Source organism: Bison bison, unplaced genomic scaffold, assembly GCF_000754665.1.
Source record: "Bison bison bison isolate TAMUID 2011002044 unplaced genomic scaffold, Bison_UMD1.0 scf7180017864379, whole genome shotgun sequence".
NCBI lineage: Eukaryota > Metazoa > Chordata > Mammalia > Artiodactyla > Bovidae > Bison > Bison bison.
The window spans coordinates 11884328-11903477 of record NW_011494951.1 but is presented as its reverse complement, the minus strand read 5'-3'; the positions used below and the strand labels follow the sequence as shown (position 1 = coordinate 11903477).

The 19150-nt window shown below is 42.7% G+C and overlaps 1 protein-coding gene and 3 non-coding genes across 4 annotated transcripts; 2 read left to right on the top strand and 2 right to left on the bottom strand.

Annotated features, from left to right (window-relative positions):
- Positions 1-5585: 5585 nt before the first annotated feature.
- On the bottom strand, positions 5586-5658 carry TRNAF-GAA. The gene has a single exon. It is a non-coding gene; the product is annotated as a tRNA-Phe (tRNA).
- A 744-nt stretch (positions 5659-6402) lies between these two features.
- On the top strand, positions 6403-6474 carry TRNAE-CUC. The gene has a single exon. It is a non-coding gene; the product is annotated as a tRNA-Glu (tRNA).
- A 3225-nt stretch (positions 6475-9699) lies between these two features.
- TRNAL-AAG lies at positions 9700-9781 on the top strand. The gene has a single exon. It is a non-coding gene; the product is annotated as a tRNA-Leu (tRNA).
- A 2773-nt stretch (positions 9782-12554) lies between these two features.
- ZNF311 (zinc finger protein 311) lies at positions 12555-19070 on the bottom strand. Its single transcript, XM_010857308.1, has 3 exons — positions 18639-19070; positions 17910-18014; positions 12555-15262 (listed from the first exon to the last, which is right to left on the bottom strand). Exons 1-3 carry the CDS (start codon positions 18775-18777, stop codon positions 13728-13730), a joined length of 1779 nt encoding a protein of 592 aa, XP_010855610.1. The 5' UTR covers positions 18778-19070; the 3' UTR covers positions 12555-13727.
- Between the last annotated feature and the right edge of the window lie 80 nt (positions 19071-19150).

The window sequence follows — 19150 nt, the reverse complement described above, 5'->3', positions numbered from 1 at the left end:
TTTTATGTATGAGTTTCAGTTCGGTTTAGTTGCTCAGTCATGTCCGACTCTTTGCGACCCCATGGACTGCAGAACCCCAGGCCTGCCTGTCCGTTACCAACTCCCAGGCACCCCACTCCAGTATTCTTGCCTGGAGAATCCCATGGACAGAGGAGCCTGGTAGGCTACAGTCCACGGGGTTGCAAAGAGTCGGACATGACTGAGCGACTTCACTTTCACTTTTCATGTCCATCAAGTCGGTGATGCCATCCAGCCATCTCATCCTCTGTCGTCTCCTTCTCTTCCCACCTTCAATCTTCCCAGCATCAGGGTCTTTTCAAATGAGTCAGTTCTTCACATCAGGTGGCCAAAGTATTGGAGTTTCAGCTTCAGCATCAGTCCTTCCAATGAATATTCAGGACTGATTTCCTTTATAGTTGGATCGCTTTGCAGTCCAAGGGACTCTCAAGTCTTCTCCAACACCACAGTTCAAAAGCATCAATTCTTCAGTGCTCAGCTTTCTTTATAGTCCAACTCTCACATCCATCCATGACTACTGGAAAAACCATAGCTTTGACTAGATGGACCTTTGTTGGCAAAGTAATGTCTCTGCTTTTTAATATGCTGTCTAGGTTGGTCTAACTTTTCTTTCTTTTAATTTCATGGCTCCAGTCACCATCTGCAGTGATTTTGGAGCCCTCCAAAATAAAGTCTGTCACTGTATCCGCTGCATCTGTCTGCCAAGAAGTGATGGGACCATTTGCCATGATCTTAGTTTTCTGAATGTTGAGCTTGTATGAGTTTACTGGCTTATTATAAGAGGCTCTGGAATAATTAGAAGGGAGAGTTGCAAAGGGCAAGGTATGGGTAAAGGAACATGGAACTTCCATCCCTTCTCTGAGCTGGTCACAGTCCTCACATTTCCAAGTCCTCACATTTCCAGCCCCAAACTCTTCAAACCCTGTCCTTTAAAAAAAAAAACTTTTTTTTAATGGATGCTTCATTATATAGGCACTATTATTAAATCATAGGCCATCAGTAATTTAATTGACTCAATGGACGTGAGTTTGAGCAAGCTCCAGGAGCTGGCAATGGACAGGGAAGCCTGGCATGCTGCAGTCCATGCGCAGAGTCACATGACTGAGCAACTGAACCGAACTGAACTAGCCACTCTCCCCTCCCTGGAGTTGAAGGTGGGACTGAGAGTTTCAATCCTTCAATCAGAAGATTAGTTTCCTTGCAATCTGACCCCTCCAAGTGAGTTGTTCCAAAATTCCCTCATTAACATAACAAAAGGCACCTTTATGGCTCTCATCAATTAGGAAAGTCCTAGGGTTTCAGAAACTGTGTGTCCTGTGAGGAAGACCCAATAATATTTATTATAAATCTTGACCACACCTTCCTTACCTGCCTAATCATAGTTCATCTTTAAGACACATTTCAGCTATCATCTCCTCCAATAAACCCTCCCCATCTTTAGGTTAGGTGCCTGGATTGATGATGTCCTCTACACAAAACCCTGCCCTTACATCTATGGAAGAATACAATTTTGAATTCTCACTGATTTATTTGTTTGCATTTTTTTTTAATCAGGCCATAAGCTCCTCAGAAGAGTGCATTTTGTACTCTCTGATTCCCCAGATGGACAGCACAAAGAGGGGTCTCAGTAAATGTTGGCTGACAGAGCAGTAATTGAACAGTTCTCTACATTTATTATTATCTCTGTAAAGAATCTGCCTGCAATGCAGGAGGTCTAGGTTCGATCCCTGGGTCAGGAAGATCCCCTGGGGCAGGAAATCGCAACCCACTCCAGTATTCTTGCCTGGAGAAATTCATGGACAGAGGAGCCTGGCCGGCTACAGTCCATGGGGTCGCAGAGTCGGACACGACTAAGCAACTAACACACATACTGCGTTTATTTATTACTTAGCAGAAAGCAGCAAACAAATGCATCCAACATGGTACTGTACATATGTCAAGGTTTCAACCAGGCAAAAAGTTATGCATGCAGGAGGGCGGGGACTAAAAAGGGTACGGGGTCGGGGGTGGTGGGGTAGATGCCTACGATCGTTTGGGAAGGCACAACTGTGGGTATCTTTTATTTTTCTCCATAATGTTCTAATATAAAGCTGTCACTGTTAAATAAGAGTGTAGAATTTGCCGCACGGGCCGCTGATTGGCCACACCTGGGAGTTTCTTAGACATGAAGAATCTCAGAGCTCACCCCCAGATCCATATCATTAGAACCTGCATTTTGGCGAGACCCCCCTGTGATTTTGTACGCGCATTAAAATTTCCGAAGAACGCTCAACGCTCATCCTCTGATACATTTACGGCCGTTTATGCAAAGATTCCCAGGACAACACAATAAAAGAAGCGTATTCACATCTCTGCCCTTGCTATCTGCATCTCTTGAGCCCCTTCCAGCAATCTTGAGGGGGTAGTGGGCTGGGAACAGGGGAGTCGCCGCGTGGGTCCCGCACCGCATCACTGCAGGGCAGCCGGCCGCGGCCTCCAGGCCCGCGGCGCCTCGTCTCCCAGCGCCGGGCTCGGTGGCGCGCGCCTGTAATCCCAGCTTCTTGGGAGGCTGAGGCCGGCGGATCGTGGGTGCCCGGGGGTTCGGGACTCCGGCGCTGTGTAGAGCGGGCGTCCGCACTGGGCCCGGCACCAACATGGGGCTCCCGGGGTAGCCCGGGGGTACCAGGTTGTCTAAGGAGGGGGGGACCCGGCCCAGGCCGGACACGGAGCAGGTCAAACTCCCCGTGCTGGGCGGCGGTGGGACCGCGCCTGCGAGCAGTGCCTGCAGTTCTGCCCGGACATCCGACGAGACCCGGTCTCTTTTGTTCACCTTCCCTTTACAGGATTCTCTCTTAAAAAAAAAAAAAAAATCATTTTTTCCTCAGCATTATTCTCGGTCAACCACCTGACTTCAGGGCGCATACTGCTGTTAAAAGATAAACTGAGGCATCTTAAATTTTAAAAAAGATTTTATTTGAACAAAAATCGATGCCAGTGGAGCAGCATCCAATCTAGCGGATAGGAAGGAGCTCCGAGGAGCTGTATAAAATGGAAGGCTCTGGTAGAAGTGAGCAGGAACAAGGAAGGTATATTAGGGAAAAAAGATGATTACTGCTGCTGCTGCTAAGTCGCTTCAGTCGTGTCCGACTCTGTGAGACCCCATAGACGGAAGCCCACCAGGCTCCCCCATCCCTGGGATTCTCCAGGCAAGAACACTGGAGTGGGTTGCCATTTCCTTCCCCAATGCATGAAAGTGAAAAGTGAAAGGGAAGTCGCTCAGTCGTGTCCAACTCTTAGCGACCCCATGGACTACAGCCTACCAGGCTCCTCCGTCCATGGGATTTTCCAGGCAAGAGTACTGGAGTGGGGTGCCATTGCCTTCTCCATCATTAGCCACTAGGGAAATGCAAATTACAACCACAATGAGATGTTACTAGATTCCTATCAGAAGAGCTACAATAAAACTAGTAACAACGCCAAAGGTTGATGAGGCTATATATGTTGCTGATAGGTTAGGGTTAGGGTCAGGATTAGGGGTTAGGGTTAGGGTTAGGGTTTAGGGTTAGGGTTAGGTGCAACCACTTTGGGAAACATTTTGTCAGTTTCTTTAAAAACTAAATATGCAAGTACCATGCTACCCAACAGCTGCACTCCTGAACATATATCCCAGAGAAATGATGACTGATGTTTACATAAAAACTATCTGCAAGTGTTTACAGTATATTTATTCATTCTGGTAGAAACCTGGAAACAACCCAAATGTCCTTCAATGGAGAATGTTCAAACTGTGGTGAATAATATACAGAATACTATTCAGTAATAAGAAGGACGAACTATGAAAGGTTCAACAACTTGGATGAATCTCCAGAAAATTACAGTGAGTGCAAAAAGCCAGTCCCAATAGATTATATTGTATATATGGTTCTATTTATATAACATTCTTGAAATTGCAAAGTTGTAGAAATGGAAAGCAGATTAGTGGTTGCCAGATGTTGGGGTGGGGGGAGTAAGAGGTCAGCAGCTATAAAAGGGCAACCTGAGGACCCTAGTGGTGATGGAAATGTTCTGTACTTTGACTTTTTCAATATCAATACCCTGCTCCTGATACTGCATTATAATTTTGCAATGTGTCACTATTGGGGGCAACTCAGTAAAGCATACATGATATCTTTCTTCATTATTTCTTATAACTGAATGTGAGCTTACAATCATCTAAAAGTTAAAAATGAATTTTAAAAAGACAGAGGTCAGAACACTGAGAAGAAGCCATTTCTGAAAAGAGTCCTTAGAAGCTGGGGAGAGGGAAGATGGAAACAGAGTAGCCGGAAAGCACAGAGAAGAAAAGGTCCAAGGAAGACTGTGTCGAGAAGGAAGAGTTGTCAATAGTTTGCATTCTGCACAAAATTAAGTTTAGGGCTGGGGGAAAAGCCAAAGCATTAGAAACTTGAGTGGCTGATGGTAATGTTTTCTTAGGATTGGAAGGCAGAAGTAAGCTGATGAGCAATTAAGGCAAGGAAGCCAAGACAAATACTGTTCCTGACACAAGTTTGGTGGTGAGTGGAAGGAAAGCCTCTGGGGAAGAAACCTGAGGGCAAGACAGGAGAGCATGTGTTCTCTTCTTGTCTAAAGATGAGGATTAGGCATTTTGTAGTCTGAAGAGAGGCAGGTAAGAGGGAGAGAGATCAAAGACACAAGGGTAGAATGGAATTCAGGAGAAGGTTGTCAAAAGCTCAGCTGGAGTATTAATTAACCTTGGAAATGAGGGAAAACTTTTCCTCTGAGTAGCAAGAGGTTGGAATATGTGAAGAACCAGAAAATTAGGAGATAGGGAAAAAATAAACCACAGGAGTATCATGAGTCTTCTTTCTTTCAAGGCTCTGGCTCAGTTTACCACACACCCTGCCACGTACTCTCTTCCAGCCAGGAGCCACCTCTTCAATTCAACTCAGATGACTTCATTTTCTAGGAAACTTTCTTCAGTTCTCCTGCCTTGCCTCTCTCTTTCTCTTCAGAATTACATAGGAGTCCACTTATTCAATAAATTTTTACTGAAGGAAAATGATGTCGAGAAAAAAATGTAATTGATATTCCTCATATTAAACTTTTCTTTTTCATATCTACCTGGGAGACTAGTATCCTTTGCATTAGAATCTGGCAGAGAATAAGATTAGGGGGAAAGGGGACATCATTAAGTAGAAATGAACGGGAGAAAGTGGAGTCCCCTTGATTTTGGCTAACGGTTGCTGGACTAATTCCATGGGAATGAAGAAGATGCAGGTTTGAAGAAAGAGGATCATAGCATAAATGGAACAGAATCCGAACCAAGAAAGAAGATACACACTAAATATTACAAAAAAGAAGGGAAAGTGGTTTTCCTTTAGCACATTTGGAACTATTTCCATTTAGTTAAATGTAGAAGTCCATCCCTAGGCTTCTCCGACTGAAAGAATCGTCTTATTGCACAATCCTCTTGTGTCTTCCTTTATGAATTTGAGAAAAAAAAGTCTCCTATTTTTTTGGTTCTGTGTGTATTTTGTTTACATTAGTACATTCAGTATTTTAATAAACACTAAAATAAAGTGCCTTCCTGCCGAAACCCGGGATTGAACCAGGGACCTTTAGATCTTCAGTCTAACGCTCTCCCAACTGAGCTATTTCGGCTCCGCCCACAAGCCATTAAAATAATGTGTAATGGCTTTATTCTCTGTCCTTTTAGTCACTACTTATTAAGAATTCGTTTGATAAACATCACGATAAGCGCCTGAGGAAGTCAAAGATAAATTTTAAAAGGACTTTCATCTTCTAATGGCTCACCAGTTTATAAGGAGAAAGAGAAGACAATTACAAATTAATGTTTTAAGAACTGCTGTAATGACTTCGTTAAATGTACAATTTATTCCTGAGTAACTCCACAGGTCTGGAGCAGGGAAAGAGACTGTGAAGCTACAATGCTCCGATTTCTTCTTCTTCGGCGTTGCCACATCTTCCTCTCTTCCATATTTTATTGGTTGGCGCGGACAGGCTGCTGCTGCTGCTGCTAAGTCGCTTCAGTCGTGTCCGACTCTGTGCGACCCCATAGACGGCAGCCCACCAGGCTCCCCCGTCCCTGGGATTCTCCAGGCAAGAACACTGGAGTGGATTGCCATTTCCTTCTCCAATGCATGAAAGTGGAAAATGAAAGTGAAGTCGCTCAGTCGTATCCGACTCTTCGCGACCCCATGGACTGCAGCCCACCAGGCTTCTCTATGGGATTTTCCAGGCAAGAGTACTGGAGTGGGGTGCCATTGCCTTCTCCGGGTGCGGACAGGAGGTCCTTGTAAAAACGAAAGTGATCCTATCACAGTGTCACTTTGTACCTAAGAAGCGTTAGCCTCGTAGGTTTTTCTTGACAGCCTTCTAGCACCTTCCCTGGTGGTCTAGTGGTTAGGATTCGGCGCTCTCACCGCCGCGGCCCGGGTTCGATTCCCGGTCAGGGAAGAAATAGCTCGTTTTTGATTTTACTACCAGTGTTCCCGCATAGGGGAAACTTTAGAAGTGTATGCAAGCTAACTTTTAATTTCCATATGAAACATTTTCGGTTTAGAAGCCCTGCAATGGTTTTGATATTCTAAGCTCAAAATGACAAATGATGTAAATTTCAATGGTTTACAAAGAATGGGTAAATGAGTTAGTTACTTGTCATTGATCAAAAAGCTGTCCACTATTCCTAAATGCCTCAAAATTTTAATCTATTCGATTGCATGATCCAGTGAGAGGCAAATTTTGGAGGCAATTGATTAGCTTTAGGAGTTGATTGAGATTAGCATAAGATAATGAAAAAACAGTTACGAATGAAGATGAAAGAAATCGAGAAGCTATTTTCTGGACGTTTGTATTCGCTGGTTGTGGGCGAGTTTCTGAATCCGGGAGAGCAGCTGGAATTTTGAAAAGCACTCTCTCTGGTGGATTTTCTAGTTTCACTGCTTTGGGAGAAGGGAGATCGCCAGAAATACTGGCAGGGTAATTGAATCTTGGGCCTAGGCGAGCTCCGGACTGCCTGATCTCCCCAGCGCCTCCACCTCTCTTTAGCTACGAATTTACAATTTGTCTGGGGTTTGCTAAGAAAGAAAATAGGGAAAGGCTAGATCATTAAAGGAAAACTGTCAAAAACTAAGAAACAGGCAAAGTATTGAGCATGTCTGAATGCGCACCTGAGAAATTTACTGATAACTACTTGAGGAAAAGCGGATCCTGTTATTCTCCTGACTTTTGACAGTTTCATGCCTTTGTGGTAACTAGCTTCTGTCTGACAGTACTGGGGCACGAAGCTTTGTTACTTGGTTTGTCTAAATAACAGTCACAGGTGTATTGCTTATTATTTCCTTCTCATTTCTTATAAAAGTTCAGTGTGCATTTGAACTCTTCACAAATTTCCAAATAGAAATCATGGTGTCCCTGATCTTACTCTACAAACAGATGGTGTTTTTATGATCATGTTAAATGAAACAGTAGTACTCTTTCTAACTAATTGCACATTTCCTGCTCTCCCCCAACCCCCAAATATAAATCCCCAAATTTCAAAACCTCTTTGAGCTGGGACACTCCTTTGTTAGTTTGCCAACAGTCTTCTTATGTTAATACATTTTAACACCTATGTAATATCAATTTATATAAGAAATTTTATTTTTCTCTAAGCATAAAAGTAGTAGTTTGTTGAATTTCTCTGTATACTGAAGCTGTTTTGTGTTTTTTTTTGCTTAATGTTTCAGAGGAAATCAACCTATAGGCCTGATGGCAAACACCTCTTTTTTTTTTTTTTTTTTGGCGAACACCTCTTGAACAACATCTTCTTTTAATGATATTTTGTCTCCTTTCTATGTAGCAAGAACCTTTTGCTTCATTTCTTTTTAATATCTGTTTTTTAGAGAGGAGTCTGGGTAGAACCCTTAAATGTGTTTAATGCTCTTCTAAATATTAAAACTTTTCCACATAAACTTGATTGGATTAGAGACAAAGGACTCTTCTTTGAAAGCTACCTGAATTTTCTTCTTCTGCGTGGAGATCATTTCTCCCTCACCTCTTTCTCTCTGCTTGCATTTCTCACTTCTTCATGAATCTCTGTCTTCCCTCCAGGAGAGGGCCTGTTGGAGGAAATGGGTTGCAGGTTCAATCTTGACCCTGGCCTCCCTCCACCCAAACTTTCCTTATTACACTTCTCACCAGGTCCGTCTCACTCCAACATACATTCCTCAGTGCATTCATAAATTCTTCCAACCAGGCCTTTCCAGATCTATGCTAAGTTAGCTCTTCCAACTAAATGTGAATGCAGCCCTCCTTTATTTATAACCCTGAGTTATAATTACCTGATGAATGTTTGCCTTCCCTGGTAGTTCTGAGGGTGAGGATAGCACTGGTCAAATGTTTCTACTGAATACTCAGTGTACAGCTTAGCGCCCAGGTGCCCAGGATCAATACTTGCTGAATGAATGAGTGGGCTCCTGATGCCCAATCTTTGATATAGTCAGTTTATCTCAATTTATTTCTTCAATTTTCTTTTTTCCCCTTGTTAGTTTACCATGTAGGAATGCAAACCCCAGAAAGAGAAAACTGGTCTCTAAATTGATGCCTTTGATGGATCAAGATGATGCTGATGAAGTATTAAACTAGTTAGTACCTAGCAGGAGGATATCATTGCTCTTTGTGTTTGAGGGTTAAACTTGTCACAAAGTGGTCAGTTTCCATCAAATTATGTCCATATTGCCATCCAGGACTGGTGGGAGTACATATTAATAATACTGATAGTGGAGGAGAGTCTACTGGTGTTGTGAGGGACCGAGAGGGAGAACCACGGAGAGGGCTCGAAATGACACAGCAGATGAGAAAAGAGGCTCCTAGCTTGGGATATACGGAGAAACTAGGGAAAGAAGCTTTAGGAAGAGTAGGGGGTGACTATGTTGCTTTTGCTCTGTTGAGAACCCTTTTTCTTAGAGATTTTCCTAAGGTAATCTCCTTAGAAAATAACACCTGGTAATTGATAAATTATTGCAGCTAAGGATAATGCATGTATGCAGCCTAAGTCACTTCAGTCATGTCTGACTCTGCGACACCATGGACTGTAGCCCGCCAGGCTACTCCTCTGTCCATGGGATTCTCCAGTCATGAATACTGGAGTGGGTTGCCATGCCCTTCTCCAGGGGATCTTTCCGTCCCAGGGATGGAACCCGCCTCTCTTTATAGTTTTGATTCAAACCTTGGCGTTTCAAAATGAACCGCCCAGTGCCTTTGGTCCTGGGGGCATTTCTGCAGAGACCGCGTTCGTCCTGAGAACTGGGCTCTGTGCTCCTTTCGTCGGGTTGTCTTCCCCCCCTAGCTTCCCCTCATCCAAAACCACTCCTGGACTCTCAGCTGTGTCGCGGCTGCGGGGGACATCACCGTCCACCGCGGACCTGCAACCCACACGACCACCTGCAGCTCTTTCCTCCCGGGTTGGTTACAAACGGGCGGGCGGCTCGGATCCCCTGATTTCCTTCCCCGCTACTCCCAACTGTGGGGAAATAGGGTATCAGGGATCAGGCTGGGTGGTGGTTGAACGCCAGGCAGAATTCTATGGCAGTATTGGTGAGGAGAACGCCAGATAAATGTCCTAGAACGGGAACGTGACGGAACCGTAAAGGGAAGACTATCACCCTTAGTAAAAATGAGGAAGAAACACGCGCCGGAAGAGGTAGCGTGGCCGAGCGGTCTAAGGCGCTGGATTAAGGCTCCAGTCTCTTCGGGGGCGTGGGTTCGAATCCCACCGCTGCCAGAGCTGTTTTCTTTACTGTGAGATTGCGTGATGTTAGACGACTTTTCTTCATGCCCGAAGTGGGCAGTTCTAATATTCTACAAAGTCAGTCCTTATCTTCCCCCATTTTGACTTCTGTTTACCCAAGGGCCATAGGTAACTACCCCAAAACAATGCTCAACGGAAAACATGCGCTCAAATAATCTCTTAGTCTATACATTGGTGTTCAGTCTATTTGAGCGGCCAGTGTATTTTCGGCATCATTCTAGGCCCTGAGGATGCAACAATCAATAACACAAACAAAAAGTGCTTTTATGCATACAATCCTTATTACAAACAAATGACTGGATGTTAGATTCCTGGGAATGCCCTGCAATTCAATATAGATCCTGTCAGTGCCTCCGAGGGAATAATTTATACTGAAAATAGTCACTATCCTTTCTCCAGCCTCTCTCAGCTCACTTCCTTCGTGTCCTTCTCTAATTTGGAAATACTTATAGGATGGGAATGGAGAAAAGTATCAAAATCGTCTTTTTTCGGCTCCTTGTTTGAAAAATCTTTTCTTAACCTGAGGGCATACAAACATTTTCCGAAATTTACAACTATATAGCAGAGTCGAGTCTATCCTAATTTCCCTGGGAGAAGAAATGACAACCCACTCTACAGTTTTTGCTTGGCAAATCCCATGGACAGACGAGTCTGGTGGGCTACAGTCCCTGAGGTCTAAAAAAGAGTCAGACACAACTGAGTAGCTGAGCATTCACCCCACTTTGCTGCTGCTGCTGCTAAGTCGCTTCAGTCGTGCCCGACTCTATGCGATCCCATAGACGGCAGCCCACCAGGCTCCCCCGTCCCTGGGATTCTCCAGGCAAGAACACTGGAGTCGGTTGCCATTTCCTTCTCCAATACATGAAAGTGAAAAGTGAAATTGAAGTCGCTCAGTCGAGTCCGACTCTTGGCGACCCCATGGACTGCAGCCTACCAGGCTCCTCTGTCCATGGGAGTTTCCAGGCAAGAGTACTGGAGTGGGGTGCCATTGCCTTTTCTGTCACCCCACTTTAGGATTCTTTTTAAATGTGCTGACTTTTCCACAGGTAAAATATCCTAAACTTCTTAAGCGTTTTTTCATAATGTTCATTTTCAGTATTAAAGAAGTATCAAAAGATTCCTGGAGTTTGAGCTAGTAATTTGGGGGTTTTTACTGCAGGACTGAGAGTCAGTTGGGAGTCTTAAAGGCAGTTGTACACCTGAAGTGAACAAAATATTGTAATAAACTATACTTCAATAAAAACAAATAAAGCCAGGTGTCACGATCATAGGACTATTTTAGGGAGACAACAGTCATGTTGAAGATGGACTCATGAGGATGAAGTCTACTCTATCTGGGCCCAATACAGAGGTTGCTCAACTTTCACAATAGGATGTCAGGCTTGCCACCTCCTTCAGTTAATCAGTGTTTGAAAGACATGACTGTGCAGTCAATAACACAAAACAGCAACACTCCAGAATTGTCCAGAATTTAAACTGGAATTGAAACTTTGCCAGATTCTGTTAGAAGATGGACTAAAGAAGCGACATGAAAGGATGCACTTGAGGGTTCTCATGATAGGCTAAGGACTTTTGAGTCCAAAATCTAAATGCACGTCATAATTTGCAGGTAAAATAAACATCCTAAACATGTATATACATTTTACAAAAGCATGTATGCTGTTGTAATTAATGAAACCTCAGATTTCTGGAGAACATGACAACACTTTGCCATCAGCATTAAAGTACAACTACTTGTAGTACGTGTATGCATGAGGTGTTGGTGAAAAGTTTTCATCATCAAATAAGGGGTCTTCATACTTAAAAAAGACTGGAAAAGCACTCTGAATTCTCCAGACACATCCTGAACTCTGTTCTTAAGTCACACTGTATCTATCATCTGAAAACCACATATACAGAGTTTCATCTTCCATAGAAGCAATTTTAGAGTTAGAGCCGAAATGTTTTCATCTCAGTTTTCTTCAACAAACTATATAAGAAATGCCTATATAAGGAACATGCTCTAATATACTGTAGACACTGAACCTGAAGACCAATGTTTAATCTGTCTATTGTGTAATAAGCCATGTAATTCCCTTTGGAATTTGTTACTAGGAAATTGTATATCTTGGACTCTGTCCAATTAGCTAAGGTGTAACCATTTCCCAAAATGTTTTCTGTGCAACAAGAGGGCATGAAGGTGCTCCTCCAAACAGGATTCTTTTTGTCCTTCCCTTTGGGAAAGCAATGCTTCTTACAGTTCCTTTGTTTAAGATTTAGAAACGACATCAGCATATTATAAACCCTGAGAAGTCTTTAAGGAAGAAAAATCCCCACCTAGCCAGCATTTCCTAAACGTGTTAGTTTTAAAAAAAATTAGCTTGTAAAACACCTTTGACAAATACTGGGTAACCCACTGCTCATCTCTTTCTTGACCAGTCAGGGAACTTAGAACTAAATTTAATTCTCAATTATGGTCATTATGTTAACTGACACACACTTGCATCCTCTTCTAGGATTTTCAATTTCTATCTTAGTAGCCTTATTGAACGTGGTGGTTTAGTTGCTTAGTCGTGTCTGACACTTGTGATCCCACAGACTGTAGCCCATCAGGCTCCTCTGTCCATGGGATTTTCCAGGCAAGAATACTGGAGTGGGTTGCCATTTCCTTAGCCTTATTGCATGTGTATATTTAATTCTGTCTGCAGTAAGAATCTGTAACATTTGAAAGAGAAAGGATAGATGTTAAGAGACACTGAAAGACTTGAAAAGATATACATTTATTAATCCTTGTGAAAGAGCATTTCATATGTCATGCAGATAGATAAAACAAATATTTAAGAAATCAACACCTTGAAGACCTTTTAGTACATTTATAACAAAGTGGGACAGGCTTCATGATCTTCCATATGTAAACTTCCACTTGAGCTGTGTACTCTTGACTTCTCAGTGTGTACTCAGTCACATCCAACTCTTTGCAACCCCATGGACTGTAGTTTACCAGGCTCCTCTGTCAATGGTATTTTCCAAGCAAGAATATTGGAGTGGGTTGCCATGTAGTGCTCCAGGGGATCTCCCTGACCCAGGAACTGAACCTGCATCTCTTGCATCTCCTACATTGGCAGGTGGATTCTTTACCACTGCAACACCTGGAAAGCTCACACTTGATTTCTATTTATTTGTAATTTAAAAAATCTGCCTTTGCCTTGTCTTCCTTCCTCTGCTGAATCTCAGAAATTCTGAATCTATATAGAAGAGTACCATTTAAGCTTTAATTTAAAATTTGCTGGAACTTCCCTGGTGGTCTAGTTGTTAAGACTCCTTACTTCCACTTAAGGGGCACAGGGTTGGTTCTTAGTCAGGGAACTGAGAACTGTGGCCAAAAAAAAAAAAAAAAAACTTACTAAAAGTGATCAATGTTTATTAATCAAAAAAATGTTCTGTGCTAAACTGAGGTATAGCCTCACATTCAAGAAATGTGGTACAGGATTACAGAAATTGCTCAGAGAAGTCTGAGCATTCAGCAGGCATTTGTTTAGAATTTACCAGTTACAGGATCCGTGACAGGTTTCTTAATTTTTTTAATGCCTCAATTTCCTCATCCCACAGGGACGTTGTATGATTAAATTATTTAAAACTGTAAAGAATAGTGCCTGGCATGTGTAGGGCACTAGTATGTAGTATTACAGTACTATTATTGATAGACAAAATCTTGGAAGTGAATGTGCTCACCAAAGAAACACTGAATGGGAAGGTCAAGGACAAAGGCTTGAGAGATCTCACAATTAGAGGGGTCAGGGAACCAGGAAGAACCAACACAGGAGACAAGAGTGATCAGTATAAGAAGTAGAAGAAGAAATGATAAAGTGTAAACACCAGAATCAGTACTCTCAGGTGTTCATGGTCAAAATATTGATGAATGAAAAGGTCTGAGAACCAGTTACTGGAGAGATTTCCCACTCTCTCCACGTTTGTGGGTTTCCCACACTCTATGTTTTCTTTTCTTATGTCTAGTAAGATTTGAGCTCACTCTGAAAGCTTTTCCACACTCCTCACATATATAAGGTTTCTCTCCAGTATGAACTCGCTTGTGTCCAATCAGGGCCGAACTCTGACGGAAAGACGTGCCACACTCATGGCAGGTAAATGGCTTCTCACCCGTGTGGATTCTTTCATGCTGTCTCAGGACTGAGCTCTGATGAAAGACCTTTCCACACACCTCACACCTGTAAGGTTTCTCTCCGGTGTGGATTCTTTGATGATTGGTCAAGTTTGATTTCCCACTGAAAGCTCGACCACAGTCTGAACATTTATAAGGTTTCTCTCCGGTGTGGATTCTTTGATGGATGGTAAGGCAGTGTTGATCTTGGAAAGTTTTCCCGCAATCCCCACATCGATGGGGCTTCTCCCCAGTGTGTCCTCGTTCATGAGCCCGGCATTTACAGTTATGATGAAAGGTTTTCCCACACTCCTTACACTTATAAGGCTTCTCTTTGGTGTGGATTCTTCTATGTTTGGTGAGCTCTGCTTCGTTGCTGAAGGCTTTTCCACACTGAGGGCACTCACAATGTTTCTCCTGAGTGTGGAGTCTTCTGTGTTTGCTTAGGTCTGAGCTCCAGCTGAAGGCCCTCCCACACTCATTGCACTCATAAGGTCGCTCCCCAGTGTGGACTCTTGTGTGTTTGATGAGGTCTGAACTCCCGCTGAAAGCCTTCCCGCACTCCTCACATGCATAGGGTTTCTCCCCAGTGTGGCTCCTGCTGTGGATGATGAGAGAATGCTTAAACTGAAAGGCCTTCCCACAGTCACTGCATTCGTAAGGCTTCTCTCCTGTGTGGATGATCTGATGCATCCTGAGACAGTACCTGGTCTTGAAGGCCTTCCCACAGTCACTGCACAGGTGTGGCTTCTCCCCACTGTGGGTTTTTTTATGTCGGCAAAGAGCGGATCTACTACTGAAGGCCTTCCCACACTGGGTACAGTTAAAGGGTTTCTCCCCTGTGTGGATTATCTGGTGCATGGAAAGTTGATTTTTGGTCTTGAATGCTTTCCCACACTCATTACACACATAGGGTTTCTCGCCAGAGTGAATTCGCTCATGGAGAATTAAGTCAGAATGCCAACTGAAGTTTTTGCCACATCGGGTACATTCATGCTGTTTCTTTTCCGTAAGAACTCCATACAGAATACATTCTGAGTTTGGACTGAAGTGTTTTATAAGTCCCTTCTGGTTCTTTCCTTTCCTGAAAGTCACTTTATCACAGCTTTCTTTCTCTTCTCTCCATTTCTCTCTCACAGGCATTTCCCATTGATTCTCTAATTTGACATCTTGTACACAAACTTCTCCAACCTCTGGATCCTGGGAAACAACTTTTAGGAGACTTTTAAATTTCACCCAGCATACTTCTCCATTTTCAAAAACCTCCTGTTCTGATCTTGCCTTCTCACTCTCAGGCCATGTCTTGGCAGCTGATACTTAAACAAGAAAATAAAATTGTCAGATAGAGGAAAGGAGATAAGTGAGTTGGACAGGGGAAGCAATGGTAAGTTGTTGGAAGAGTAAATGACTTTCTCACGCTTGAAGAATTGCTAACATTATGGCAAAGGTCAAAGGAGGCTGAAACACTGAAAAGTACGAAGATATTCAAAACTGAGTAAACCTGACATAAATCCTTCCAAAGTCTACCCATGTTCTAGAATCTCCTAGTTTCGCAAACTATAACTTCATACACTTAAGCCCCTAAACAGGAAACTGGAAATCATTTTCAACTCATTCTAATACTCACTAACATTTTACAAATGTTACGGGTGAAGTGAGCTGCAGAGGTGGCGCTCAAGTGCCAGTGCAGCCCCCTTTGTAAGGATATGTCTGCTTTGTTCCTGACAGTGGACCTTGGAGAGCCATATTTCTGTGGTGTACCTCTGCCCACTTGGGTAGGACAGGTTAGATCTGGGGAAGACCTGATCCAAACCAGACCAGATTCTCTCCTCATGAACTCTGGAATCATGATGTGAAAGCAGGTAAGGCCCGGCTCTGAAGACGGCTGGATCTTTAGCACTTAAATTTGAGTGGTGTTGGGATATGGGTGCTGTATAGGGGATGGAAAGCTCTGTCACTGGGACTGACAAGCAGAGATCGATCTGCCAAGAAAGAAGAATGGAGCAGACCCACAGAGTAGCAGAGAAGACAGCTGGAGAGCAGGGCCTGATGGCATTCCAGCCCTTCTTAAGCCTCCTGTATACTTGCTCTTAAGTTCTTTGACACCCTGAATAATAAGTAAATTTGTTTTCTCTTGCTTAAGCTAGCTTGAGTTAATTTTTACTATTGGCAACCAGAGTCCAAATCTATCTTTTATTATCTCCTAACTCTATCCCTTCTTCATTTCTATTTCTAGTGCATTCTCACTAGCTAACTTCAATACCCCTCAAAAGTCCTTTAGTCTGCTTCCTCTCTAATCCATCTTGTACACTGCTTCTAGATTATTCCTTCTAAAAATCAAATCTAATCACATCACTTTTTAGCTTAAAACACTTCAATGGTGCTCCATAGTTAACCAGACAGGAAGTAAAATGTACAGTCAAGAGCCCCAGCTCACTGTCCTAGTTCTGACACCTAACAACTGTGCCAACTTGGGAGGATGATGTAACTTCTCTCTGTGACCCATTGTTTTTATCAGCAAAATGGAGTCTAGGTTACCCATGATAATGAAATGAGTCAATGTATGTAAAGCACCTGCAACACTGAAATAAGTACTTAATCATCTTACGTGTTAGTATAAGAATAAAGTTCAAGGTCTGTAGTTTACCAAAAACTCATTCAGTCATGATCTTGCCCCTGTCCACTGCTCCTGTAGTGTCTCCACTGGCTACTACAAGTCCTTTGCTCTGGTCATACTGAACTATTCACAGTTCACATTCTTATTCCCCTCTGCCTAGAAGGACTCTCCCCTCCTTCAACGAAATGACCTCACTTATTCCACATAACTTAGTTCAGTTGTCATTCCTCCTGCAGTCTTTTGGTCCCCAGGTCAGATTTAGGTGTTTTTCCTCTCTGTTTATGTATATCAGGTGCTTATCCTTATTTATATATCTCAGTAACTCCCATTATACTGGACTGTATAATTACTTCTTTTTTTTTTTTAATTTTCCATAAAGATACTTTTATTTATTTTTTAAATTTTATTTTATTTTTAAACTTTACATAATTGTATTAGTTTTGCCAAATTACTTCTTTACCTATCTGCCTTCCCCACTAGAAAACAAGCTTCTGGAAGTCAGGGCCCATATCTTATCTGACTGTCTATCTGTAGAACCTTATGTAATAGCTGGCACATAACAGTTGCCCAATTATGCTTTTTAGATGGAAGGTAGGACAGAAGAGTAGGTATTTGGATAGGGAAGCTGGAGTTGCCGTGTCAGCAAAGGACAATTTTTTTTGAATGATAAATGTAGAAAATAGTTTAAATGAAGAGCTGGTAATATTTCATGACTCACTACATAAGAGGTTCAGGGAATGGAAAGAAAAGTAAGAAAGAGGTAGAACCAGATATAGAAATAGGGAGAGCTTAATGAAGAGACAGCCTTGGAGGGAGAGATGAGTTTGTCTTTAGATATGTTGCTTCCTAGATGACAATGCAATATTCAAATAAAAATCAGGAGTTAGAAACATGAGACTGCTGCCCAGGAAAGAGGTAAAGGTTAGCACTGTCAGTGTGGCAGGCATCCAGCTTCACAACAAGAGAGAATAGAAAAAGACAAGGGTCAAAGGCTCAGGGCTCTGAAAGAGGGAAGGTCCTGAAAAAACAAACTAACAAAACCCCCTGAAATGCAGAGGCAGAAAAGCAATGTTCTCTGAGCATTGCAGTAAATGATACACAGAGGGCAGATAAATTGTCAGAGCCTTTTTGCAAGAAATCGAAAAAATTCTATTAGATATGTTGCAAAGAGCCAATTAGATAATGACAGAATAATTACCCAAATAGTATGTTTTCTCTGCCTTTAAGATTTCCTAAATAGATTCCCTCTGGGCCCTTGAGGATGGATGGCCCACCACTAAGAACATTCTATAATCATTTTGTCACGTGGAACACACAAGGGGACAGACAGCTTCTCTAGCACTCACCTGGATAGGAGCAGCTCAGGAACTCCCAGTCCTGTCGATCCTGAACATAGGGCTCTGCCCCTTGCTCCAGATGGGAGATCAAAGGTGGTTTAGAAAATGAAAATCCTGGTTGTACAGAGGAAGAAGGAATAAGTGTGTATAGCAACAAAGAACTGTCCTAACATTTACCTTGATCCCTCTGTTTGCATATGAAAATAGGAAAGAAATGTTTATTTGGGCAGAGAAAAGGGTTTATTCAGGGGTCTGGTAACCTGTAAATGAAACAGGTTGAAGGACTTTCTCAGAAGTCAATACTCACAAAGGCAAAGAAAGAGTTTCTGGAAAACTGTTGGTTGGTTATATTTTCCCTGTTCTTTTTAGGAGAATGGGAGTTTGTAGAGGAAGGCTAATCTGCTTTCAGCCACTAGGAAGGAGTTCATGACTAGGTGATGGATACAGAGCATTTAATAGAAAATGAGAGGCTTAAGGAGGCAAGAATCTAGGGAGAACAGAAGCTAAGCATTTCTGTTCTATTCAGAGAGAGTTTCATTTCAGAGAATCAGAAAACAGCAACTAAGTTACATCTTGCTATGTAAACAGGGACAACTCAAAACTAATTTGGGAGGAAGATGCTGATGATAAAGAACAAGGGCTCTGATTTTCAATATGAGACCCCATACTCATCAACAAAGCAATGAAAAGAAAAAGGAAGGGAGAAAGTACTAAGCCAAGTGCAGGGAACGTTCTTACCAAGTGACACCATGTTCCCATAATTTTCCAACATCACATCTTTATAGAGGTGTCTTTGAGCGTGGGTCAGACACTGCCACTCCTCATGACTGAAGTTCACAGCTACATCCTCAAATGTCACTGACTCCTGAAACAACATGTTCCTGCTTTTGTGGGAGGAAATTTCATAGTTCCCTCAGGAAACAGAGGCAGAAGAAAAGAATTTGTAGGGAGAAGGTTTACAGAAGTGAAAGGCTGTTACTGTTCGGTGTTTATCTGGGGACAAGGTGAAAAGGAGCATAGGCTTTCAGTAGCAAAAAATAACAAACAAACAATCCACAAATGGTCTGTCATCCAAAAAAGCACCCCTTATGAGAGGGAGCACCTGGACTTGGGAGTGAGGACAAGGCCACATTTAGGAGACAGTGATATATTTTCAGGAAGGAAGGAAGGGGCCTTAGCTCACTTGAGGCTGGCTCATCACTGTATGTTTTGCTCCTGGCAGGTTTCCTTGGCTTCCATCTCTGGCTAAG

Bases quoted from the DNA above. Each gene is read 5' to 3' on its own strand.
- ZNF311 (XM_010857308.1), bottom strand. From the start codon at position 18,777: ATGTTGTTTCAGGAGTCAGTGACATTTGAGGATGTAGCTGTGAACTTC. The intron at 18,015-18,638 runs GTAAGAACGTTC...CTGTACAACCAG, and splicing joins TGGGAACATGGTGTCACTTG to GATTTTCATTTTCTAAACCA. The intron at 15,263-17,909 runs GTGAGTGCTAGA...TTCTTGTTTAAG, and splicing joins CCTGAGCTGCTCCTATCCAG to TATCAGCTGCCAAGACATGG.